This window comes from Xenopus tropicalis, chromosome 1 (genome assembly GCF_000004195.4).
Source record: "Xenopus tropicalis strain Nigerian chromosome 1, UCB_Xtro_10.0, whole genome shotgun sequence".
Classification (NCBI taxonomy): domain Eukaryota; kingdom Metazoa; phylum Chordata; class Amphibia; order Anura; family Pipidae; genus Xenopus; species Xenopus tropicalis.
The window spans coordinates 71,413,695-71,440,987 of record NC_030677.2 but is presented as its reverse complement, the minus strand read 5'-3'; the positions used below and the strand labels follow the sequence as shown (position 1 = coordinate 71,440,987).

At 37.0% G+C, this 27,293-nt stretch overlaps 1 protein-coding gene across 3 annotated transcripts; it reads left to right on the top strand.

Annotated features, from left to right (window-relative positions):
• ndnf (neuron-derived neurotrophic factor) lies at window positions 1-27,293 on the top strand. 3 transcript variants are annotated; one of them, NM_001122800.1, is given in 4 exon segments: window positions 1-266; window positions 21,679-21,867; window positions 23,486-23,610; window positions 25,130-27,293. In NM_001122800.1, coding segments are annotated over 3 exon segments (1,713 nt in total). In that variant the 5' UTR covers window positions 1-266; window position 21,679; the 3' UTR covers window positions 26,530-27,293.

Below are 27,293 nucleotides of genomic sequence, written 5' to 3'. Positions count from 1 at the left end.
CTGAGGGAGCGGAGACTCGGGATACCCGGCAGCAGCGCATCCATTCTAGTAGCCGTTACACACTTTTCTATCGGTTGCATATTGGATAACGCGGACACAGAGAGATCTTTGCTTTTATTACTGGGCAACTTTTGCAACTTCCTTCCAAACTTCAACTGACTGCGACTGTCAGCGACCAACTTTCTCTCGCAGGAAAGACTATTAACGTAGTCTGGAAATCTCTCAGAACCCCGCATAAAGTGCAAACGAGGGGGAATCAGCTCAAGGTAAGCTTTTGGTGGATAATAGGACGTGAATGGGGTGGCCTGGCATCCCTCCTGCGATCTGACTTGATTGCCGTGCTGCAAATCGCAGGGAAAAGTCAGAGTAGAGAAATGATGATGTGAGAGCAGGAATGAGCGTCTGGCAATCGGCTCAATGACTTAATTGGTTTCTCTCTGTTCCAAGGGGGCTTTAAAAAACATAAAAGTTTCTAGCAGGGCAGAGCCAGGAAATCGCAGCTTTGATATCCCTGCCAAGGCACAATCGCAGGGCTTTTATGGCAACACTTGCAACTGGAGAAGGGATCTTGCTGTTTTGTGTGGGGTAACATATCCCCCCTGCCTGCTGTTTCTGCAGAACTGGCAGAAAAGGATAGTGAGTCATTTTAATAGTGAGTTAGGGCACTTGTCCTCTTTAATAACTCAGCTTAACCCTGAGCCTAAAGCGGCTAAGAAGATTTGTTGGTGAGGGTGAATCTGTTGGTTGCACAAGGTAGGGGCATCATCATTGGAGATGGATTATTCATGCAATAATCTCCCAGCACAGCCATGCCCAGGATATGGGGCCATATGGTCAAACTGTGTGTATGGCAGATCCCTTACATAGAAGTATGAGCTCATACACTGGCACAGTGGGAACCCCAGGGTCAATCAATACAGCGAGCACATTGACCAGTAAAATGATAAGGAAACATAATCAGTTAAGAACTAAATGTATCAATAACCAGCTCCATGGGGTAATGGGGCTGCTTGGAATGCACAGTACCCCCGGTGGGGCACTTATATATTTAGAGAGGGAACAGGAAAGCTGCTCAACAGAACAAAATCCACCCCAGTGACCTCTCCTAATGGGCTGCTTTCCTCTTTGTGTTTGGTTTTACCTTGTGTCACCCAGGGCAGAACTTTTATCTGCTGTCCATTTATGTGAGGGTGCAGTAGGAAAAGCATCAACTCAGGACAGACAGGACAAGAGTAAGTCTCAATTCTCAAAACGAAATTGTGTTTTTATAAAATTGTTTGTACAGTAGGAGCTGGTGAATGTTATATATGTGTAAGAGCCAGAGGCATTTCTAGGACACAATGTAGCAGACTTAGCCCCTAGCAAGAAAACTGATTTTCCATTTGATAAACCTGTTATGTCTCATGGAGATTTGGTTTGCTTCAGCATTTTTCATGCCTTCCCGAATTAAGGAGACATAAAATAATTAACCCATACCTGTGCTTATGCAGCCCATTTCTATTTTGTGCTAAATTCCCCATGTTTTGGATACTTTTCCCAGTGTTGTGCAGCTGGAGGAAATTGGTATAATTCTAGTGTTCCAGGTGGGGAATTCTTTTCTCATATCCTAGTAATGGCAATTAGGGAGAGGTTTAAGAAGAGCCTTTGTAGATAACCAAAGTTAGGTAAATAAACAAAAAACAAAGTAGGGACCCTCATGATTGACTTTGCATTTCTGGCTTGCCTCATTTGCTCTCTCGCTCGCTATACACTAACTATGCACTTATACAGCAGTGGGGCCACAATCCAGAAAACCAAGTAAATGCACCGTGTCCTTGTAATTTGTATCTATTAGTCCCAAGCCATTAGGCTGAGGATAAATTGTCTATTGTCTGTTATTTACTTTAAGAAATTTGGGCAACAAAAAAGCAATGGGTATGGCAGTTTCTTTAAGGATTAAATATGAACAGCCATTTTATAGGAATGCTAATGACCTACTGTTGTCTTATTAATATGCTTGTACATACAGGAAGAGGGTACTGAACTTTCTATCTGTATGTATATATATATATTTATATCTACATATAAAATGCGTGTATACATATAGCTACATTTTATTTGGTGAGCTACACTCATTTATACATACAAAGGTAAAAAATTCTTATAGTCAGTACATGTTTAAGATCTGGAGTAATATATTATATATTTTGTATTTTACTCTACAGTAATGTTAAATGTGTAAAAGTGCTTCAGATGATGGGTTTATAGCTTAAGAGGTAGAAGCACTGATGTCAAAGGGTTAAAGTTGGCTGCTGTGATGTCTGCGTTTATACACAAATCTCATTAATGGCTTTTCAGGGCATAATGCAATCACTTGTGATTATAACTGCATGTATTTAGGTATCATTATAGGCTTGTGCCTTGTTTAGAAAAGGTGGATATGTCTTAGTACTGTATGTAACCGAAACAGCCTGAAACAAGCTTCTCGGACATGCTCGAATCCAGTTAATAGATGAGTTCATATAAATCCTTTGGCAGTGCCATACAGGGGCTGCTGTGTTTAGCACCACCACTGTGGGTCACTCTAGGGAAACATTTGGAAGCTAATATTCTAAATGCTATGCCTGCAATCTTAAGATCTGTCTCTGAGGAAGAGAAGGAGCAGGGTAGAGTTGATCCTAGCTTGCAGTGAAGGTGCTAACCCACTTATAAAGTGTTTGCTAAAACGAAAACAAAGTTAAAAAAGGAATTTTTAAATGGATCAAAAAATAATACTATATTCTACCAATATGTAGATTTTTTTTAAAATGCAAGGCTTAAAGGTTTATCCAACATAATGTGGTCTGAGCTGCACTTCGTATACAGGCACAAAATGGTTATAATTATCACTTAACCACAAAAATGCCAAAGGATTCTGCAAACTACTTTTTTGGGGGAAAAAACAAACGTTAATCCATACAAGAATGCAGTTTATTTTAAGTAACAGTTAAACCACTGCACAGTAAACAGTGTAATGCATTATAATTGAGAATTATTCTCCTGCCCTTGTTTTAACCCATTAGAGTTAATTACATGGCTATAAATAGAGGATGCCTATTTCAGTTACCATGAACTGTTTGTGGCATTTTTATGGAGAACTGCAATTACATCCCAAAGCTTTTTTGCAGCACAGTCATGTGTTACTCACCAATTTACACTCTCTGAGAGGAGGAAACTATGGAGCAAATTTGTTTTCTCTGAATTCTTCATTTATATTTGCCAATTACGCCAAATTTTGAAACCTGTATATAATTTTGTAAAATATGATATTTTTACCCCATACGTTTATTCTGTAAAACCCGTTTAGTGTTTGCTTAGTAAATGACAACCATGTGTGATTTCCCTGTTTAAGAATAGTCAACTTCTGTAGAAAAAAAAACTTGTATTCTTCTATCACAAAGGGAAAGTAAGCTTACTTTTGCTGACTGTGTTTTCCTTTCTATCCCATTTATTACATCCACCTATTATTACACTGAATATTTGTCTTACCGTTGTGTGATATTACATTTTAATTGTTCATTATTAATTGAACACATACTCTGTAGAATTTCACTTTTTTATAGCAACGTGGGGCTAAATCATGCTATAATAGCTGGCATTCACCATTAGTGTACAGTGTTGTTCTGTACTATATAATCAGCAAATGGTTTGCATTTTTTTAGGGGGGGGTCTATGCTGTAATATACAGTGCAGCAGATTATAGGGAGTCATACATTAGATAAAATAAAAAATTATTTTTTTATTTGAGGCATTCAGAGCTATGCTGATATTGATATCAGCCATCACAATAAAGAGAAATATCATTATATTCATAATAAAAATATGAGCACGTAGGAAAAACAATTACTGGCGTAAGTGAGACAGATTAAATTCCTGCAATCTGAAAAGCATTTCAGGAGTTTGATGGATGGCTTTTTTTTATTTGTTTTATTTCAGGTTTTATTGTTCATGGGGTACATTTTTGAAATTGCACCCACTAGACAGACGTAAAATATGATGTCACAGTGAGCCTCAAATAGAATCCATCTGCATTATAACAGCGTCATATGAGTTCCCTTTCAAAATGTTTAGAAATGAAATGCACGCAAAAATGTTTCTTTTAAGCCTCCCGTAAAGCTTGTTTATCCAAGGGACACTAGAAGGAATGAAGAAAGATGACATGCCCTTTAGAAATGAACACATTAAATTCCTGTAGAAAGCTTCTCTTTTAGTAGGAACACTTTTGAATTTAAGTAAGTGGTATTACTGTTCTTGATAAAAGCACTCTTCCTAAGGGTCTTAAAGAGTGCATATGCTTGAAGGTCATTTAGGGTGAGGCATGGGGCGAAATGTTGCTTGCTCTCATAGATATTCTTGGAACTATAGCTGAATTACTCCTAAACTAACAGTTTTCAATATATTTGATATATTTGCTAAAGGGGCCCTGTCCATAGGCACCATGTAGCACTCACACTCCCACTTAACCTAAGTTTGCCTTGAGCACCTTTTACAGGTTCCTATCTAAACTGCACGAATCCATATTGTTAGCAAAACAATCCTATTAGGTTTATTTAATGTTTACATAATTTTTAGCAGACTTTTTCAGGCATGGTGATCCAAATTACAGAAGGATCCCTTATCTAGAAAACCCCTGGTCACTAGCATTCTAGATAATCCAGAACTTATACCTGTACTTCATAAGGACTACCCTCATTGTATATCCCTCTGTCTATTCAATGCAGACCTGCTTTCTTACCCCTTTTCACTCTATGTTGTTGTATCTATATATAAGGTTTCCATACTGCAACATTCCTTACACATATGCTATACATCTTTATTCTAGGACTAATTCTCCCATCTGCTATCTCTCCGGCCCCTTCCTATTTAGCCCACATACTCGAGGCACCTCCATCTCCATTTTACCAGATGATTCCCCCATTCCTCACCCACTTGAGTACAGTGTTTCCCTTCAAGTTACCTTGCCAGCCAATCAGCAGGTGACAGATAACATTCTGCTGTTTGAAAGCAAACACCTGATTGGTTACTTTTGGCTAATGCATGTGAAACAAGTGTGTATGTATGTATTGTATTGTTGGTATGTATTTAAGCTTGTTTAATTGCTATCAGCACTATCCTTGAGAAAGGTCCTAATTAGGACTGAAGCGTTGGATTTTTCTTGGATGTGCTTACAATAAAGGCATTGAATTTTAAGGGTGTGCTGGTCTGAGAACATATTTTGTGTGTGTGTGTGTGTATATATATATAATCCACAAAAAGACCAGCAACACTGGGATTTTTTTTAGTGAAAAATCAAATGTGTATTTAGTAGGAACATACAGCCAACATTACGTTTAGGTCCCAATTAGGACCTTTCTCTCTCTCTCTCTCTCTCTCTCTCTCTCTCTCTCTCTATATATGACGAAGGTTCCAGTAAGGAACCGAAACGTAGGACCAATAAACCTCACCTTCTTTGCATTCAACCATGATGTACGATTTGTGAATATTTTCGTGAGAACCCTGTGAGTGCCGACACTTTTTCTCCTATATATATATATATATATATATTTTATTTTTATTTTTTTTATATATTGACAAAACTATTGGAGTATTGGAACTGGATGTATAAGTTTCATATTCACCTCTCATTTACGTCTCTAGGGGCTTTGATTTGTCAAATTCATTGTAACTGATAGGGCCAAGTCAAATAACCACTGCACAGTATCACATGCAGTATCCTACTGATACATTGGAAATATCATATACATATCTGCAAGTATTGTAATATACCAATGGCACCATTTCAGAATTATCCCTGGTGCCAACTTTTGCTTTTTAATGTTCAGGAGGCAGGTCCTATAGATCTGTATGTAAAAGGACAACCCCTAAAAAAATTCTTACTTGTGCTCAGCGCAGTTAATATTTATGCTATATTCTATGGTATTGCTGTAAACGGGGTTGCTTTTGCTACAAAGGTTTGGCATTTTTGATTTTTCTTATGCACGTATCATTAGGAAACATTTACTTTGCCATTGGCCATGTCCAATTCTGAACCTAATATCCAGAGGTTTTTGGACTTGATAGGATGCTTTATGAAGGAGATAAAGTGGATTATATGAACAGGATTATCAAGAATGGTTTCAACAAAACAATGCAAAAATTCTAAGCCAAGTTAAAACACCTTTAGGGCACATGGGGTGCTTTGATGTGGGAAGGTAGTTTAGGCCGATTTGACGATTATACCTAAGCGGCAAAGCGTATTGGAAGAATAGATATTAAAACTTTTTAACCTAGAAGCTCACCAGAGAATATGGAATGGCATTTTAATTATTGTTATATCTAGAAGTTTTCATTCATAACACTAGGCTTTTGTGGTTGTACATAATATACATGTCCCTTAAACCCCTAACCTCAAATTTATGCTTGGGAGCTATAACTATAATATACTATAAAGCCTTAAGATGATTATGTCATGAATAGCAAATTAGTATGTATAATTATTAGTGTTAAAGTGTACTGTTCCTAAGAATATTTAGAATAATCAGATTACTAGTTCAGTTCCATTTGAGGCAGAATAATATAAACTATTACATTTTTAAATATTTTAAAAAAAATTGCATTTCCAATGTAATTTCACCTAAAGTTGTACGAAATGCTCACTTTGATGCTCATCATTTCAAGCAAAGAAGAAATATCAGGCTGTGACATGCTTTTTAGAACAATGTGATGTGCCTATTGAAGATGTGTCAGAAAAACTACTAAAGAGCTTCGGGATTATTTTCGCAAGTGTGCATACGCGCTTTTCTTGTAGTGCAAATAATGACCCAGTTCAATAATGTTCTTTAAACTTGAAAGTCTCTTTCTGTACAAAACCCCCTTTTGAGTTTTAGATAAGGATCACAAATTGTGCGGATAAGGAGATGTAAGTGTTGCTGCATACATCTGGCCTGAGAATGAAGTTTACTATAACAAGAGTTACACAGAAACAGAACTTTCTTGAATGGTCCAATTTTTTTTGTACTTTTTTAAATTTATATTTGCAATTAGCCTCCAAAATTCCAGCACCTCAAAAATGCTCCCTTTGCTTCTCTAAATATGTTGCTTTTATTAGGGATAATTTATTATCATAATGACAGCACGGTAATTTGCATTCCTAGGAATTACACAATGGAAATAAATACTTATCTTTAGGGGAAACAGGACAGGTGCAAGATTGTTTCTAAAATAACATTCTAGTTATTTTCACAGCTATTTCTTTTTTTTTTTTCTTTACATTTTTCAGTCCCTCCTGTTCTTGGGTGTAGAAGTAAAAGAGCTAGTGGAGAAGTTGTAGGTTGCGTTATGGTTCATCTGCTTTATTCATGTCTATTGCATACATGGCTTGGCTTGTGGTGCTCAATGCATGCCAGGAATGCCAACATCGATTTGGTCAGGGACTGCCCATCTTTAAAAAAAAACATTTTTGAAGAGGATTATTTAACAAAAAGAACAGATTAAATGAAGTATGATCACATTCCTTCATCTTTGCTGAAAGCATCAGAGCACAGAAATATTTCTATATTCTGTATAATCAGTATGTTTTAAGTTAATACAACAAAACTAATGATCCCTGCACAGGTGCTACAAGAGTACAAAACAATAGTAATGCAATTTATCATGTATGCTTGTGTTATGTGAAGTGGGACATTAGAATCCTAGACATATTTCTTTGTTAATAAGCATTTCTTGTTCAGATATCAGTAGATAGCTTGTTCGAATAGGTCCACATAGGAGAACCATGATGTTCAAGCTATTTTGCTAATAACATTTTGTACAGGGTAACTTATTTTAGGATTTGGTAAGTGGGCAATTTATGTTTAATACTCTGTTTGATAATAATATTAAAACTGGAGCAAATTTAGTCTTCATAATTTAAATATATTTCTATTTATTTTGTTGTAAGGCATGACTTATATATAGATAGGATAGTCTCAGTGGCTAAGTTTGATTCCTGCATCGGTATCTTGTAGCCTTGGGCAAGCTACCAGATCTTAAGCACCACAGGTTCCAAATATAGGTCCTGCAGTATTGTAGGTAGCTCTGTATAAGAATTAAAGATGTAGTAGGAGTCAGTTTTTACATTAAGCTAATCACATTAAAACTTAATCAGTTTTTGCAAGATTTGTCATTTTTAAAAACATGCTTAGGATCCTTTTAAACACCACAGCTGCATAGGTACCATGACTCTTTAGTATTAACCTTGAACTTAGTTTGCTGCTTCCTTAACAGTGCAGTATATTCGCTTTTCATGCTTGTGCTGGACATAGTTTTTTCCCTATTGTTTAAAAAAAAATAAGAAATCTCTGGTTTTTTATATTTCTTGAGCTAAACAGGAAAAACAGGGAAATTGAAAATACTCCATATTTGGTCCTTGCATAACATATTTTTGTTTTACTACAGCTCAGATAATCCCATGCCTAATGGTTTTTTGTTTATTTGTGCACTGGTAATCTAATTATCTACTTTGCAATGACCAATGATGGAGTAGCTCCAGTTTCCATGTTTGCTCTATTTTATTCAAGATATAGACATTTAATTGTGATTTAAATAATAGACAAAAGTTATATTGCTGGCAAACCCTATTCATTGCATGTTGAAAAGGGGGGAACACTGCCCCTTAAAATACACAACTTTTCTACAGACTATTAGTTAAATATATGCGCTTTTAATAAAGTCTGTCATTTTAATTTTGTTGCATCAGTTCTCACTTTGCAGAATTGCTTATTCTGATGGCAATGTAATAAAAATAAATAATTAGTGCCCTTCTATTAAAACTTCCATTCATTTTATAATTTAAATGGAAAAACAGAAACAAGAGATAAGTAGTAAAAAGGATTGTTGTTGTAGTAGTAGCCACAAGTTCTCCCAAAATAAAAAGACATCTACAGGCTATATGAATATGTAAAACTCCTTAGGCCTCTTCATGCCCCCAAACCTCAAATACTGTACATCTGGGCTGACCCATCATTACCTTAATCATTTAACAATTCAGCTGCAATGAAGAATATATATGTATATATTAGTTTGGGTAGGAAGCATGTCCACTAGCATTTGCTGACAAGTTTCCCATGCTCTGCGCCTGCTTGTACTATATAGTTTATTGGTGCAGCTTACTTAATCCAAGATTAAACAATTAAAAGGATATATGTGGGGCTTAATCATTTAAATACAATTTGTATGATTCCCATCCACCATATTTTTGTAGTGTTGAGTTGCTAATCTTTGTTTTCTTTTTGCAAAGTGATCATTTAAGGCGATATGCACTAAGCTGTGAGTCTTTCCAGTGAGCCGAAGCTCTCATGTTCTCAAGCTAATTGACAAAGCCCATTCATGTGAATAAATGGCATTAAGACAAAAGGCTCAGAATAGAGAACTTTCTCATGCTTAAGATTCTTCTCCACTTTATTTCTACTAGTAGTCCTTACAGAAATAAAACATTGTATTTTTTCATAAAAAAGGTTGAAAAAATATGCTTTATTATATGTATTGTGTATCTTCAAGAATATATCTCAGTTGTTCCCATGTTGGATTTAGACAGCAACTAATATTAACTGCTTAGCTTCTTCAAATTGAAACTGCCAGTTAAAAATGTAACTGGCAACACATTTTTATTCCTCAGGATGCAAGGGCAAAAACTTATTAAGTGAGCTCTAAGGTGCTTAGTGCATAGAGCAGTGTTAGGGCATAGACAGATGGGGCAATTACACAACTAATCATGGTAACGATGATGCTGTGGGGGCAACAAGTCGCCACGATTTTTAAACCGCTCCCTCTGTCTTCACTCTTAGGAGGCGCAGCAGAGCCCTGTCCTTAACACCTGCACTGGTTTACAAGTCAGTTAGTCAGGAATTGTCCAGTTAGACCTTATACATTTATTACAAGATTTCATACAAGCTGACCATTCAGATCTCTGGATGAAAGGGAGGCGCCTTGCATTCCCAGTTGACTGATAGCACATCTGTGTTTTGTTTTCTGACTTTTTAGGAAAATCTGGAACTAAATTACGAGATAATCTTTTCTCATCAGATTGATCCTGGCCCATTATGTTGTTTGGCGGGTAGGATTTTTTTCTGAAAGTGTTAAACTTATTCAACGCATCTATTCAATAACTAAGGGATGCTGTCTTGTTTACATACACGCCTAAAACAAAATGATAGCTGTGGGTGATCCTAAAGGATACATCTGTGTGTGGTTTCATTTGTAAATATGCAGGTTACCAAGGATGCAGACACTTCTGTCATACATATGAAAGAAAAAATGTTTATCCTATATTTTCATAAACTGGGCTGTTCCTGTTATTGTATCAGTGTGTGTTTGTTGGCATGTAGCTCTTGCTTCCTAAATATACAACACTTTCGTATGTGCGCGCCAAGAATCACATTTACTATTTGTGCAACAGAAAACAGATGATAAAGTCGCACAGTTCCTAATCTTGCTGCTTTAGCTGTAATACATTTATCTCATTAGATATCCAAGCTTGCGGTGTGGGATAAGGAGCATGGTTCCCTAGCAATCCATGGAATTCTGCTATACATGCTTGGAGGATGTGTTTTAAAAAATGCACCTTTTATAATTTGTCTTTAAAATTTGACATACAAAGCAGTGGATTCACCATAATACCTTGTAAAGAAGGAAAACATTTTGAATGGGAGAATAGATAAAAGGATGTCTTCATTGTGACTGATGACATAGAAAAGGCCATATCTCCCATGAAAACATTATACATTATGTTTATATAACCAAACGGAACTGAGTAGATCATTTACACTTCCTGTTACCTCAATGAAGGATGAGTTGCATAGCACCAGCATCTATAAAAATAGCAAGACAAACAGCAGCATATCAGATATTGGGCATAATTTAGTTCCAGGAGAAACACATATCTTCTGATTTAATTCCACTTTTCCCTAAAGACTTGCAGAGAGTTTTCATAAAAAGATAAACTATGAGATAAGTTATTTCCCATGGAATTGAATCTGGCAAATTATGGTGACATAACTACATTATGTTATACAATAATTGTAATTAATATAATTTTATAGAAAATGTAATCACAAGATGTATATATCCTAACAAAACTAGCTATAAACCATGCAGCAATTACAGATAGACATCCAAATTTACTGCAAGGCTCTTGACAAACAAAATTGTGATTCTATAATGTGTATTGCTGGGCTGGGAAGATGTGTTTCAACCTGCTGTGTTTGTGTGTGTGTATAAAATGAACGACTTCTGAGTTCACAGAACATATTCTCAGTATATATGTATATATATATATATATATATATATATATATGGTAAAGCTATACCAAGGGAAAGACAGGAAATTCTACATATAAGAAATGTTATTGCAGTTATTTCCGCATCCAAGACAATATGGTAACCTCCACACCACCAACACACCACATATAAATAAAGTTTCTATCTATTAAATTTGCCATTGCATTCTGGAAAATGGGATAGTAATTTTGTGAATTGCCCCACAGTGTTTCGTTTTATAGCTATCTTGGCTGAAGTCTTAGTTGGACATTCTCTATGACCAGTGCAAGCCATGTGTTGCTGTGAATTTCAAGATATGTACCGTACTTATAGGCCATTTCTTGTGCTACTGTCTGTGAGGTCTTATTATCAGGCAGACAGCTTTTGCTGTCAGTGTTTACAAAAGAAAATTGCACCTGCCTCACTGTAGGTGGGTGTGGATGGATTGTATACCTAGCAATGAAGGCTGGGTCTCTTCCATGCATGACAGTTGCACGCATTTCTTTGGGAAGCACCCCTAGAGGAGAAAGTGGTGGCATAATTTGTCTAGCAGTCGTGGAGTGTGTATAATCAAAGGGTATTTTATGTAACAGGAGAATCTACAAGAACAACTAAAGTAAAAAAACAAGTGACAGTTTTCATAGGAAATGCCTGCTCAAAAAATAATACATTGATCAGCATACTGTAAGGTAAGGTATTGGATTAAGGATTTTCTGGATTATAGGTCTTTCATAATTTGGAATACTATGCCTTTTCACTACGTCAAAATCTTTAAACATACAAACCAGGATTGTCTTATTATCAATGTATTTGGGATAGCAAGGTGCTAAAATGAACAGAATTGCAGCTACTCCTACTTAGTTTTACCTATACTAGAGCCCTGTGCCATTTTATCAGTTGTGCAGATGCAGCACACACTTTGGCAATGTAGGGCTGCTTTTGGGTTAGCTGTGTCTATACTGTAGGTAGTCACTGTTTCTGAGAAGAAAATCAGTCAGAAATATATTATGGCAAATGGCATTGGCAGAATTCAGAGCTTTCTGGATAAGTAATTCCAGGGTAATAGATTCTGTACTAAATCATATTTATATATATATGTGAGTATATATATATATATCTGAAATGTCAAAAATAAATTGAGATGATACACTATTTTCAGCCTTTGTGATTGCTGCAAGCAGGAGCCTTTATTGTGCATCAGTTATTAGCAGCATCACAAACCTTGGCAATAAAGGCACATTCTAGGCTTTGTTAGTAGGCCTTAGTGAGTCTGTCACAGTTTGATCATTAAAAGACGCTTGTGTATGGATGGTTGATAGATTTTTTTTCATCCTTTAAGGTCATACATGAAAGTTGTTCTTGTTCTTCTATCCACATCGTATTGAGATGAAAGGGTTGCATACAATACCCACTACAAAATGTTTCTAAAAAAGAGATTATTGTAGTTAAAAATAAGAGATGAAATCATCATCCGTGTGGAAATTGTTCTGTGGTCACATACTAAGGGTCATTTGTGACCTGCAATTGCAGATGCGGCTTTGCAAGTTTGCCACATCTATTGTGTGAAAAATGCCACATGCATCCCCCCATCACAGACACAGTGATACTGGAATTATGGGGAAAATGTTGCATTGTGGCGTGGCTAAAAGAAACTTGGTGTTTGCATTGGAAATTGCACTTTGAACCGTGCATTTGGGTCATAAATAAACACTAACTGTAAGCTGGTAGATGTTGTTATGGTTCCCATGTTATGGCCAAAGCCTTCTGTTACTTGCGGAACTAAAGATGAACATAAATGTAGGGTAGAAGTGTTACACATTATGTTATGAACTTCTGTACCAGCCTAAGGCAACCCCAGGGAAGATATGTGCCTCCAAAGATGCCCCTAGTAGCTCCCCATCTCCTTTTCTACTGATTCATTGCACATGCTCTGTGCTGCTTACAGTTGCCTGAGATTAGGGACAGATTATAGAAAATCACTAAATGGAGTCCAGTAGTTTAATCTCTACTGGCATGTAAGATGTATTGGATTTATTATTATAAAATTGCCACCAGAGACATTATGCAGTAACTTTTTTTAGTTTTGGCTGCAGTTTGTAGACAGTTGCACCAATAACTTTGGACTAAGACCAAGACTTTATCTTAGGGGCCACCATGCAATTTATTTTACAATCAAGGGTGAAATCGTATGGAATTCTGGGTACTTAAAGTGGAATGTGAGTGGGAATTATGTCATCTAGCAGCAAAGTGATGTCAATGAGCCCCTTTTGACTTTCATTTTGTCTGGAATTTAATGAGAATATGACCATGGTGTTTGTGAGAAGAAGTTGTTTTTCTGTTTCTCATCCTGCCTAGAAACACATGTTCATGGGCCACTGCCACAAATATTCCTGTAGAATAACAATCATCACAAAAATGTCAAACTGTCTTATATGTGTGCGTATACCTTGACAAAATATTTAGCTACTGCTTTATATTACTCTGAGTATCACGCCATTCTTGACATTCTTAAGAAAATTTAATTATGGCATGAGAATAAATAAATACTATTAAAAACTTGGTCATTTTGAGTTAAGTAGCATTATAAATAGTGTAGCATTCAAAGACTAAAGGATTTGTTTTTATAAAGTTAGACTGAAAAAACCTATGTAAAGTATAAACTGTATGTAACTTTGTGCCATTAAGTTTCCATAACGAAATTGTTAGTGTTTTTGGTCTGCAGAGACAATAAAGTTTTCTTTTGTACTTTTAACTTCCTGCTAAGCCTTAGATAGAAACATTCTGTTGTTGCTCAGAAGGTTATGACTGCACAGTGAAACGGCTTCCCCCAAAATGCCACCAGGGGACATATATTATCATATACTTTAGTCTTGTGACTGAATTTCTCATTGTATGAGCATTACCGACAGAGGTCTGTGTTTTTACAACATTTGTGTTATTTTGTTAGCTAAGAAGACAACATTCTTTGAATATTATAATAGTGTATTGCCACTCAACAACAATGACAGCATTACAGATGTACATTCTTTTGTAAGCAGTGATTCTTTAGGCTGGAGGAGCTATAGAATCACTGGTAGATACACTAAAAACTATCTGGTTTCTTTTTAAATTTAAGATTAAGCACATTTATAGAAGCTTTGAGTTTAAATTTTAAGTGATATTCTTCATTATTATGTACTTGCATGAGATGTGGGAATGTTGTGCAAATAGAGGCAGCAGTCATTTTGGCTTCTTCACTAAAACCAAATTTATTTTGCTCAAAGTTCATCTCCTTTTTTGGAGACTTCATTGGGAATTGGGAGTCTGCATCAGGCTCTGTAGAGCACAAATGTTAGCTTTTGGACCATGATGAGTGCTGTCCTGCTCTCTTGTTTAATCCAGTTATTATTTTCAGTACCAAAGCATTGCACTGACAGTTTTTTAGGTTGCTCAGAAATATATATATATATATAATATATATATATATATATATATATACAGTGGTGTGAAAAACTATTTGCCCCCTTCCTGATTTCTTATTCTTTTGCATGTTTGTCACACAAAATGTTTCTGATCATCAAACACATTTAACTATTAGTCAAAGATAACACAAGTAAACACAAAATGCAGTTTTTAAATGAGGGTTTTTATTATTTAGGGAGAAAAAAAATCCAAACCTACATGGCCCTGTGTGAAAAAGTAATTGCCCCCTGAACCTAATAACTGGTTGGGCCACCCTTAGCAGCAATAACTGCAATCAAGCGTTTGCGATAACTTGCAACGAGTCTTTTACAGCGCTCTGGAGGAATTTTGGCCCACTCATCTTTGCAGAATTGTTGTAATTCAGCTTTATTTGAGGGTTTTCTAGCATGATCCGCCTTTTTAAGGTCATGCCACAACATCTCAATAGGATTCAGGTCAGGACTTTGACTAGGCCACTCCAAAGTCTTCATTTTGTTTTTCTTCAGCCATTCAGAGGTGGATTTGCTGGTGTGTTTTGGGTCATTGTCCTGCTGCAGCACCCAAGATCGCTTCAGCTTGAGTTGACGAACAGATGGCCGGACATTCTCCTTCAGGATTTTTTGGTAGACAGTAGAATTCATGGTTCCATCTATCACAGCAAGCCTTCCAGGTCCTGAAGCAGCAAAACAACCCCAGACCATCACACTACCACCACCATATTTTACTGTTGGTATGATGTTCTTTTTCTGAAATGCTGTGTTACTTTTACGCCAGATGTAACGGGACACGCACCTTCCAAAAAGTTCAACTTTTGTCTCGTCCGTCCACAAGATATTTTCCCAAAAGTCTTGGCAATCATTGAGATGTTTTTTAGCAAAATTGAGACGAGCCATAATGTTCTTTTTGCTTAAAAGTGGTTTGCGCCTTGTAAATCTGCCATGCAGGCCGTTTTTGCCCAGTCTCTTTCTTATGGTGGAGTCGGGAACACTGACCTTAATTGAGGCAAGTGAGGCCTGCAGTTCTTTAGATGTTGTCCTGGGGTCTTTTGTGGCCTCTTGGATGAGTTGTCTCTGCGCTCTTGGGGTAATTTTGGTCGGCCGGCCACTCCTGGGAAGGTTCACCAATGTTCCATGTTTTTGCCATTTGTGGATAATGGCTCTCACTGTGGTTTGCTGGAGTCCCAAAGCTTTAGAAATGGCTTTATAACCTTTACCAGACTGATAGATCTCTATTACTTTTGTTCTCATTTGTTCCTCAATTTCTTTGGATCTTGGCATGATGTCTAGCTTTTGAGGTGCTTTTGGTCTACTTCTCTGTGTCAGGTAGCTCCTATTTAAGTGATTTCTTGATTGAAACAGGTGTGGCAGTAATCAGGCCTGGGGGTGACTACAGAAATTGATATTGAAATTGAAAATTGAAATTGATAAACCACAGTTAAGTTATTTTTTAACAAGGGGGGCAATCACTTTTTCACACAGGGCCATGTAGATTTGGAGTTTTTTTTCTCCCTTAATAACGTGAACCTTCATTTAAAAACTGCATTTTGTGTTCAATTATGTTATCTTTGACTAATAGTTAACGGTTTTTGATGAGCAGAAACATTTAAGTGTGACAAACATGCAAAAGAATAAGAAATCAGGAAGGGGGCAAATAGTTTTTCACACCACTGTATATATATATATATATATATATATATATATATATATATATGGGCCACTTAGTGTAACTGTGTATTTCAAACATCTATCCGTAGCTTTCTCTATCCACAAGAACCAAATAATTCAGGCTGAATGTGCCAACTGATATTACTTCAGTGAAGGCCAAACTCAGCAAGACGTGAGGAACACTTCCTATAAACTACTTGTGAAATTCCACTGTTTACTCAATCAGCCTGGTTACTTTATTCAAAAAGCTTCAAGCTTATAAAGTAATTATTCCGACACCAGTATTCACTAAGCGCCACCCAGATGCCGCCTTGCGCCAGTATACGAAGAATAAAGCATTGTTTAAATTATCCTCACAAAATTGCAATCATAGACCCTCTGCTCCTTGTAATTAAGCAGCAGATTTTATTTGTTCCAGATGCCGTCTTTAAGTGCTCCGAATCAATTTAAGGCTGTAAATTACACTCACGTCTCTTTAACTTGATGACAGTTAAGCACAGCGGTAAACGTTTTATCCAGATCAAGGCAGAGAGGGTAATTTGGTTAACTTTAATTTCATTATATTTTATTATCTAAGCATTCACTTTGGTATCCTTCAATTTGCCAGGCTTCCTTGCACATGTGTGAATGTGTAACGGAGAACACTGCTTCCAGTAAACTTTTGTAGCAATGCAAAGGGAACATATAAAAGGGATTATACTGCCTTGGGGTTTTTTATTGTGTAAGCTGATCCCAACATTAGGTCTTGTTTTCTTAAGACTAAAATTCTTGCCTAGCAGTCTGTTATGGGAGGCAATTTGTATGGAGCATGGAATTCTCAGCATGGAGATAGGGAAATGGGGTGAAGATGAGACGCGCACTTAAAATAACTCTGTAACAAGGAAATGGAAAGCAGTTAAAGGTGGAACTGATGCTGCCTGTTTCTAATGTCAGTCTTAAGAAGAATTCGGGAATATTAGCCCTGGTGGCCAAGCTAAATTTGCACCATATTTATGTTTATTTACATACTCTTATGAGACATATTAACATATCTTGCAAGCTATTTAAGTTGACTAAAGTTGGTCACAATTGAGCTTACATTGCCCACCTTGGACACGCTTGATTAAATTACCAAATTATTGACCCTTGTATGGGGCCAGAATGACAGCTTTCCTTACTGATTAGCTCATGGTCTGATAACGTACAATAAGATCAGAAATTCTATTGGGCATAGACATCATCAGGTCATTGATGCGGTTGTTGATAGCTCTCCACTGGACAGGTGTCTGATCCAGTCATTGACCTAGGGACCAAATCATTGGATTAGGGTTCCCCCCCTGCCAGTGTTTCACCAGCATAGCCAGTAAAATATTAGCCAAGGCCAGGGATAGTATTACAGATTAACCAGCAATGTAATCGGTATAGACCTTAGAAAAAGGTGACAAATTGGATCAGTCCATATATGACCAGCTTTTCTAGTGGATCCAGATGTTACTAAAAGCTGTAGAAGCTAGTTACATATTCTGCGTTGCATCAGTGTTGCCCAATTCAGCTTTCTTCCAGCCAAGACTCCAGTTTCCACAATACCTTGCACATGCTGAGTGTTGTGAACTAGACATTTGGGTGGACATCCCCCTTTAAATATCCTCTGCTCCATTTCTCTGTTGGGCACAAATTAGTTGTATCTTTGTATAATTATAGTAATGAGAAAGTCTGAAGCAAATGATTTGACATTGAGAAAGAGGTGCTGTCATGTTGCCCAAAGGTCTTTTGTTTATTCATGTGAAAAATGAAAATACATGTCAAGTACAGGAAATAATTATGTTTAAAAAGAAAGAAGAACATTCAGTGCTGTACCACTTGTAATACACTATGGTTTTCAACCCTATTAATTGCCCTTATTTAGTCCCACTGAACACATGTAGGCACATTTACTGGTTTTGATTTTGTTCCGTTTCTGTTATTCCTCATTTTCCAATACTGAGTGATGTATGGAGAGAAGCAGAAGGCTTTTTATGGTAGGTGGAAGGTTAACACAAAGTCCCCCACTGTAAAAAGAAAAGAAAACATCCCCTGATACAGGAGGAGCTCATATGCTCCACACATGTACAAACTGTTTGTCGTGAGATTCACAGGAAGCCAATACATCCTTGCATTGTGGATGAAGACATGGAGATAGATAACTTTTCAGGTGTGTCTGCCCTTCTTTCCAGTGCTAGAACTTTTCTCCTGGGGTCTCTTAACTCCTTGATCCACCACACTGACCTTGAGGCTGCTGGATCCCATTGCAAACATGGGCTGTTTTAGTATGGTCATTTATAATTTCTCTATGTCTCTGTAGTTCTTTTTTGTGCAGGTTGCATCCTGGAAACTGTATCTAAAGGACTAGCTATTATTCCACAGTATATTATGCTATGTTTAGTTTTTTGTAGTGCCAGTGCAGAAACAGTGAACACTACAGTAGTGTCCCAATATACAATACCTTATTGCCTCCTATAAACACATTTAGTAATATAGAGTGCTGTGCCAATGAACACCACAGTAGTGCAGCAGAGTATGGTACCTTATGACCCCAATAAACACATTTGGCAATAGAGAGTTATAGCTGCAGTCATATAAAGCACAATTCTTTACTACTTCCAGTACTATTTACTACTTGTTTGGTTAGCGGTCACATGGATCCTGTCTGTTATATCAGCACAGATAGTCAACTGCTGTTAGGGGACATACAGTGGTACATGACTTCCACTGATACTGTGATATATTTATGGTTCCACTTGTATCTATCATATAAATCAATCTCTTTCCCTTTTGCATTACTATAAGCAACTTTAATGTCAGGTTCCTCACTGTCACCTTCCTACCACTATTTATGTGTATAGCAGGGAGACTATATCAACAGCAATAAGTATCATGTCAAGGCAGCCTGGCCCACTGTTTGCACTGTTGGTCCATGACTATACATCTACTTAACTACTCCTTACCTTCTTATTATATGATTATTATTTAAGTCATGTCAATGCCATCTAGTTCAGCTTACCTTCCAAAAACAACATCTAATTTAAGATATTTGTACCAGCATGACTTAAATACAAGGCAAAGACTATATGATAGCTGCACCCCTTACTGGGAATAGAATCACTGTACTCCTGCTGATAATGTTTCTGAAATCTTCCTATCAGCATTCATTTAGTGTTTCTCAGATGAAGCTCTTTTGTAAGCTTCTTTTTTTTCCCCTTGCTTAATCCGGATAACTAAACTTAGGCCAAAAATCCTAATGCATAATGACCAGACAGGATGAGTGTTCTCTCATCATTCTATTAATTAGACCTCCTGTATAGAGGAGGATTAAGTAACAGTGGTCTAGAAAATAATATGTATATATAGATAGTAATGGAGGGGACTGATGAAGGTGATTCTCTTTTGAGTGAAACCTCTAAATGCATTAGGAAAAAATATAACAGACAATGGTTTCTAATCATTTAGAGACAGCCTTATAAGCTTTTTCTATAGGGGACTAGAGAAAGTGTTTAATGTTGACTTGAGTTTCTGCATTAAGGGTCCTCTATGATCATCTCAAAGGAACAGAAAATAGTATGGATTATCTATTTTTCTATCTATCTATCTATCTATCTGTCGATCTCTAAATTTTATGCAACATGCCTAGTTATTATAGATAAGGATAAGAACCACCAAGGATTTCCTTGGCTACATAAAATGCTGTTATACATGTTCTGGAACTTTTTGAACTTGTGCTTGTTTACCTCTTCCAACTAGTTAAATCAGAAATGCCTATAGATTTGTACAGAGATGCACCATATTCACTAGTTTTAAGATCTCCCATATTTACCTTCACCAGATTGGCAGCTTCCTATAAGGTATTTTTTTTCCTATCACCTCTTTCACTGCACATGTCCTGATCTAGTAATGTGGTGGGCACTGGAGAGGGACTGGTGCTCACAGAGGTTCAGGTTTGTGTTTAGTTAGAGCTGCATTAGGAAAGTGATTTGCCCTGAATTCCTGATGCTAATCGTTTCACTTATTATTTTAATTAGTGCAGTTATCTGGATTACCAGCCCAAGTTTGCCTTAATTTTTAGCAGGCTGTATAGAGAACCAGCACAGGGGTATACCAGATCTTAGCAATTGGTACATTTCTTAGCAGAAGTGATTTAATGTTCTTTAAAAGTGTTCCATTATGTTTGTGGGGGTTTAACAAACAAGCCTGTAAGTAGGCAATAAATCTTTAGGGAGTTCTGCATCAAGAATATGTTAACGCATCTTTGCACATAAAAGGGATAAAATGCATCCTTAGCATATCATGTTTTTAATGCGAGATCCAAAAGTCTTTTAAGTAGATTAATGATCCCAAGAATTTACGGGGTAATGCTTTGGTCTGTATAATCCTATGATCAAATGTGTTGCAGTTATAATAGTTGAATTCACAACACAGATGGTCCCATTATTATAGATATTTATTGGCATGCTATATACCATGGAGGAAAAACTGTGTATTTATCTCTTTGATATTTAGTTTTAAAATAAATACATTGGGATGTCACAAATATTATATAAAATGGTTTCTATCATGCTATGCTTACAACTAAACTTGAACTGCATACATAAACTGTACAATCTTAAATTAAAATGCTTCTGAAGCAACTTTGCTTATATTGATTCCTGGGTAGGGGAAGCAGCACAGCAAAGCTGTGCCAAGATAATACCATGTGTGCCACTAACTTCCATGGTTGCAGTTTTTAACTGGGGTGCTTGGTACCTTATTTGCACCCATACCCTTCAATCCACGGTGCCACTCTGTGCATGTTCTTTGTCTCATATGTGCAGAAGGTAGAGGGCACAGATAATGGAACCTGGAAGTTAAGCAAGGCAGTTCGCTCAGCACAGGGCTGCTGGTTATGTAAAGCAGCACAAAAGCCCTTAGCCATACAAATAATTTATAAGTTAAAAGTAATAAAAGTTATCTTGGGGCTTTAGTTTCCTATAAACATATTCCCCAGTAACCAATAACATTTCAAAATACAGTTCCCTGAACACATGATGGCTATATTGGAAGCTTGCCTTTGTGTTTTGTTTTGTTTTGCATACATGCATTTTCTATTTCTATATAGCTGACAAATATATGCCTAGAATCTGTGCTGATCCTTGCTCCTTTATATCAACACCCCAACCCTCTTTGCATCACCATCAGTATGTTTATGTGTAAAAGGTGGTAACCCTACTGACAAATATTTCTGTTATACAATTTCCAGTGGTAACACGACTGTTTACTTATATTTCCTCAGGATGAAGCTGTGTCCCTGGTACATTGCATTGATCCTGCTGCCAGTCTGCTTGCAATCCCAGAAGTTACCCACCAGGGATGAGGAACTCTTTCAGATGCAGATCAGGGACAAGGCACTTTTCCATGACTCTTCTGTTATTCCAGATGGGGCTGAGATCAGTGGCTATCTCTTCAGAGATAACCCTAAAAGGTAAATTGTATTTATTGGTCAAGAAATTTAAATAAAAAAACCTGACATATTAGCTAAATCACAAAGTAAAAATATAAAATTACTACAGTCTATGGGAATATATTTGTTTATCAGTGGGTCAGTCACAAGACAAATTTAGATTGCTTTGGGTGAATTCTTAGAATGAAAAGCCCCGTACTAAAAAAAAAAAGGTACCAATGTAGTGCACTAGGATAATGCAAACCAATGTACAGTGGATTCAGTATACAAAATGAACATACAATACTAATCCAGAGCTATACTGACTCATAATTTTTAAATTTCTCATGCTGTAATAAAGAAAGAAGGCAGTTGCATGTGGGAGAATTTAATAATGATTTAAAACAGTGCTGTCCAACTGGCGTTCCCCCATCTGTCTGACTGCTGTGACTGCTTACCTTTGTGTAAGATTTAAATGGGATCAGAACTGAGATTAACTGCCCCCCCTGCATTGTTTCACACCTCAGATTCCAGCTGTAAACCCCTGTATTATTCCCATCTCTAATCCCCTTGCATTGTTCACACCTGTAAGCCCCTCAGTGTTTTGCCCTAAGATAGGAAAGCACTAAAATGGCAAAGCAGTTAAAAAGGGTTAAAATTCAGCTAACCAGAGCTCTGTATTCCCCAGCGTCTGTTGTCATATGAGTAGTGGGCATTTCACTCTTTGCTTGTGTTTCACTTCCTTATCTATGCCTGACATGCTCTTATCAGCAACTGACCAATGGCGCTCCAGTAAACTAAGTCATGTGCTTTTATTTCAAGTCTGGTATAGGACAGTCCCTACTTTTGTTTTTTTTTAAGTTCTGTACAGAGACCAAGAAATAAAAAATATTTCTTAATTGAAACAAAAGACAAAAAGTATGTTTGCCATAAGCTTAGAAAGGGGGTATTCTGCCCTTTTAGCCTTATAAGAGCAACTAATTCCAATTCCAGTTTCCCTTCCAGCCATATGTAGCATGATTCATGGGTATGGCCCAAAAGTACATATTACTTTTATGGCAAGACATATGCCAAAGTGTTAAGTGAAATACTTCCACATGAATCTAGCCATCTGGCTCTTTCCAGCAGTGCTCACCAGTTACAAGAATTTTATTGTGAGCTCAGTTTGACTTGTTGGCTAAGGCCCATTGCTAGATGTCAGTTAACTTTGTAATTCAATTTGCAACCAATAAAATGCAATGAACTTGCCTTAGACAGGACATCAAAACTCATACCATCATTTGCCAAAAAGAGCAAAACGGTGCAACACCCAGAGCAACATTACCTTAATTATGAGGTATACTCATATACAAGTATCTACAAGTTATCTAGAATGCCTGGGACCTGGGTTTTCTGGATAAGGGATCTTTCTGTAATTGAATTCTCCATACCATAAGTCTACTAAAAAAATCATTTAATAAACCCAATAGGAATGTTTTGCCACCAGTATGGATTCATTATATCTTAGATGGGATCAAGTACAAGGTATTGTTTTATTATTACAGAGAAAAGTTTTCTGGATAACCGAACCCATATCTGTACTAGATGTAATAGATTTTACCAGTTTCTCCAAACTTTTAGCCCACGTTTTGCTTACATTAGTCATTGTGTTCTTTTCTAGGTATTTCTTTGTAGTGGAAGAGGATAATACTCCTTTATCAGTTATCGTCACGCCATGTGATGCACCACTAGAGTGGAAGCTGACACTGCAGGAACTGCCTGAAGAAGCCAGCGGAGAAGGATCAGGTATTGAATAGGGTAGACCAGATTAGCACCTTGCATTAGTTACCCTTCTTCCATCTTGTAGATTTAATATTTTACTTATTCTTGTGATAATTTATAATTTATAGCAATTAAAGTTTGACAGTCACTTGCAGTGTAAAATGGGAAATAATAGACCTGGAATCCTTAAAGGGTCAACTAATGAGATGTGTTAGCCATAATTTCATAGCTAAATTACTCAATACATTTTAAGATTACCCGAGGAAGATAAAGAGCTTTCATCTTAAAAGTTTGCCCAGGTGCAAAAACCCAAAGCAGACAAAAAGATGACCTGTATCTGCTTCTTGCTGATTGGTTGTTATTAGTAATGGGCGAAATGTTTCGCCAGGCATGGATTCGCTGGGAATTTCCTCGTTTTGCCATTGGTAGATTGTTACACGAAACGGATGAAAAAAATCGATGCGGAAAAATTTGCTGCGCGTCCAAAAATTGTCGCCCGTGTCAAAAGAATAGTCGCCCTTGTCAAAAATGAATAGTAGCGGTCAAAAGAATAGCGGTGCGACAAAAGAATAGTCGCGGGCGACAGTTTTTTTTTGACGCCCGACATTTTTGCCGTTTTGCAAATTTTTCGCCGTTTTGCAAATCTTTTGAAAGATTCTCAACTTTTCCGGCAAAACAGGACAGATTCGCTCATTACTAGTTGTTATAGATAATTAGACCATTATCAAACACTGCAACTTTAATTACATTCCCCTTTTTAATTGTAATCCCAGGTCTCTCTTGCTGTCACTTGGCACTGCACCCTTGCAAATATTGCCATTGTAATTGGGAGTCAATGACATCGCTATGACTTCTTTTTTTTTTTAAATAAATAACCATATCCTCCATTATTCATGTTTAGTGTGTTTATTCATTTTCAAAGGGATTATAGATTGGGGCATAATGCTGTTATTTCGATTATTCCTCAAGTCTGCTAAAAATAATTTAAATATCAAACCCAGTAGGATTGATCTGCCACCAATATGGATTCAGGCAGCTTAGTTAATATCAAGTACAAGGTACTGTTTATTATTACAGAGAAAAAGGATATCGTTAAAAAAATAAGAATGAAAAAGAGTCAGTTAAAAATGGACTCTACGGGAGATGGCCTTTGCAGAATTCTGAGCTGTTTTGAATAAGTGATACATACATGTATATACATATATATAGTCCATGGGTTTATGTCTCTGCTCCTGGAAACATTTTTCCATGGAAATGTCACTTTTTTGACAATGAATTGCACAGATCTTGTAGGTTCTCAATGATCTGCAAGTTATTGTTATTGGACAGGGGTTCCTATAATAATGGTAGTTAACTTACTGTAATACATGCTAGGTGTGGCTCTTTATACCCATTTTCATCAATAGTTTTTTTTTTTTATGAAGCAAAAGACTTGCAACAAAGTGCCCCTAAAATGTTATTTTTTAAACTACATTTAGTTTCTGTGCTAGCGTGTCACATTAAAAAATGCACAAATATTTATTTCTAAATATTGATTTTTCAGGTGAACCTGAACCACTCGAGGAGCAAAAGCAGCAGATAGTGAATGAAGAAGGCACAGAGTTGTTCTCTTATAAAGGAAATGACGTGGAATATTTTGTGTCATCAAGTTCTCCTTCTGGCTTGTATCAGCTGGAGTTGATATCCACAGAAAAAGACACTCATTTCAAAGTTTATGCAACAACAACTCCAGAGTCGGACCAGCCGTACCCAGAATTGCCTTATGATCCTAGAGTTGATGTGACATCCCTTGGGCGCACTACAGTCACTTTAGCCTGGAAGCCTACACCAACTTCTTCTGTTATGAAGCAACCCATTCAGTACTGTGTAGTCATCAACAAGGAGCACAATTTTAAAAGTATCTGCGCAGTTGAAGCCAAAATGAATGCAGACGATGCCTTTATGATGGTCCCTAAGCCTGGAATAGACTTTAACCCCTTTGACTTTGCTCATTTTGGTTTTCAATCAGACAACAATGCTGGAAAGGATCGGAACTTCATGCCGAAAGCCTCCTCCTCTAAGCTATTACGGCAAATAACAACTAAACCAAAAGTGGATATCCAAAAGGTTTGCATAGGGAACAAAAATATATTTACAGTGTCCGACCTGAAGCCTGACACTCAGTATTACTTTGATGTCTTTGCTGTCAATGCGGCTACAAACATGAGCACTGCATATGTTGGAACCTTTGCTCGAACCAAAGAAGAAGCAAAGCAAAAAACTGTGGAATTAAAGGATGGTAAAGTCACTGACGTATTCATCAAGAGAAAGGGCACAAAGTTTTTGAGGTTTTCTCCAGTTTCTTCTCACCAAAAGGTAACATTTTCTGTTCATTCTTGCCTGGATGCCATCCAGATCCAAGTCAGAAGAGATGGAAAGCTACTCCTGTCACACAGCGTTGAAGGCGTACGCCAGTTTCAGCTAAGAGGGAAACCCAAAGCTAAATACTTAATCAGGCTGAAAGGCAGCAAAAAAGGTGCCTCAATGCTTAAAATTTTGGCAACCTCCAAATTTAACAAACAACCTTTCCCTTCCCTTCCTGAAGACACACGAATCAAAGCCTTTGACAAATTGCGCACCTGCTCCTCTGTCACTGTAGCATGGCTGGGAACCCAAGAAAGAAATAAATTTTGCGTTTACAAAAAAGAAGTCGATGACGATTACACCGAGGAGCACAAAAAACGGGAACAAAATCAATGCTTGGGACCAGACACAAGAAAGAAAACAGAAAAAGTTCTCTGCAAATATTTCCACAGCCAGAATATCCACAAAGCAGTCACCACAGAGACAATTAAAGGGCTGCAGCCCGGAAAATCGTACATGTTGGATGTTTATGTTATGGGTCACGGTGGCCACTCGGTCAAATATCAAAGCAAGATTGTAAAGACAAGAAAGTTCTGTTAGGATCTGTCTGAATTCTTGTGCAATGTATCCTACAGTGACCCTACTGACTGACTACTTGTGCAGCTGGGCACTTGTGATTTGACTTGTGCAGTATGTATAACTGTGTAGAAAGGTATCAACTTGTACTCCTATGTTTACACGAAAAGTGGTTGCGTGTCAGTGCTAAACCCCGCTGCTGCTCTGGAAATGTCAGACAATTGACATTACTACATGTCCAACACACCATGTCTGACGCAGACTAAATGCTGAGATTCGCAGACATCGGGAACTGGAGTTGGAACAACCTATGTAGCTTCACACACTGCATGAACTGCTTCTAAGTTATTTAAATACAAGTGTGGCAAGTCCCAGGGCTGCCCTCCTACTCACACAAATACTTCCTAGATATGATAGACTATCTGTAAATTATTTTATAAAGTCTTGTCTGAAATGTATATGTTTTATGAAATAATTCCTCTATGACACGCAGATTGAGTATTAACTGGACGGTTCTCTTCCTAATGTCATCGGCTATTGTACATTCCTACTAGGCTGGTTTATTTTTTAAATATGTAATTGTATGTATAAAGTCGTCAAACATATATTCCTGTACATATAAAATTAAAAAATATGAGATTATATATATTTCCTCTGTTTATTCAATGTTTAAATAAATCCAGAACTAAGATATTGTTATTTGTATACATGGTTCCCATTAATCAGGGGGGGCAAGATGAAGAAATGCCATTTAGTCTGTGGAAGAAATAAAAAGAACTAAATCCCCA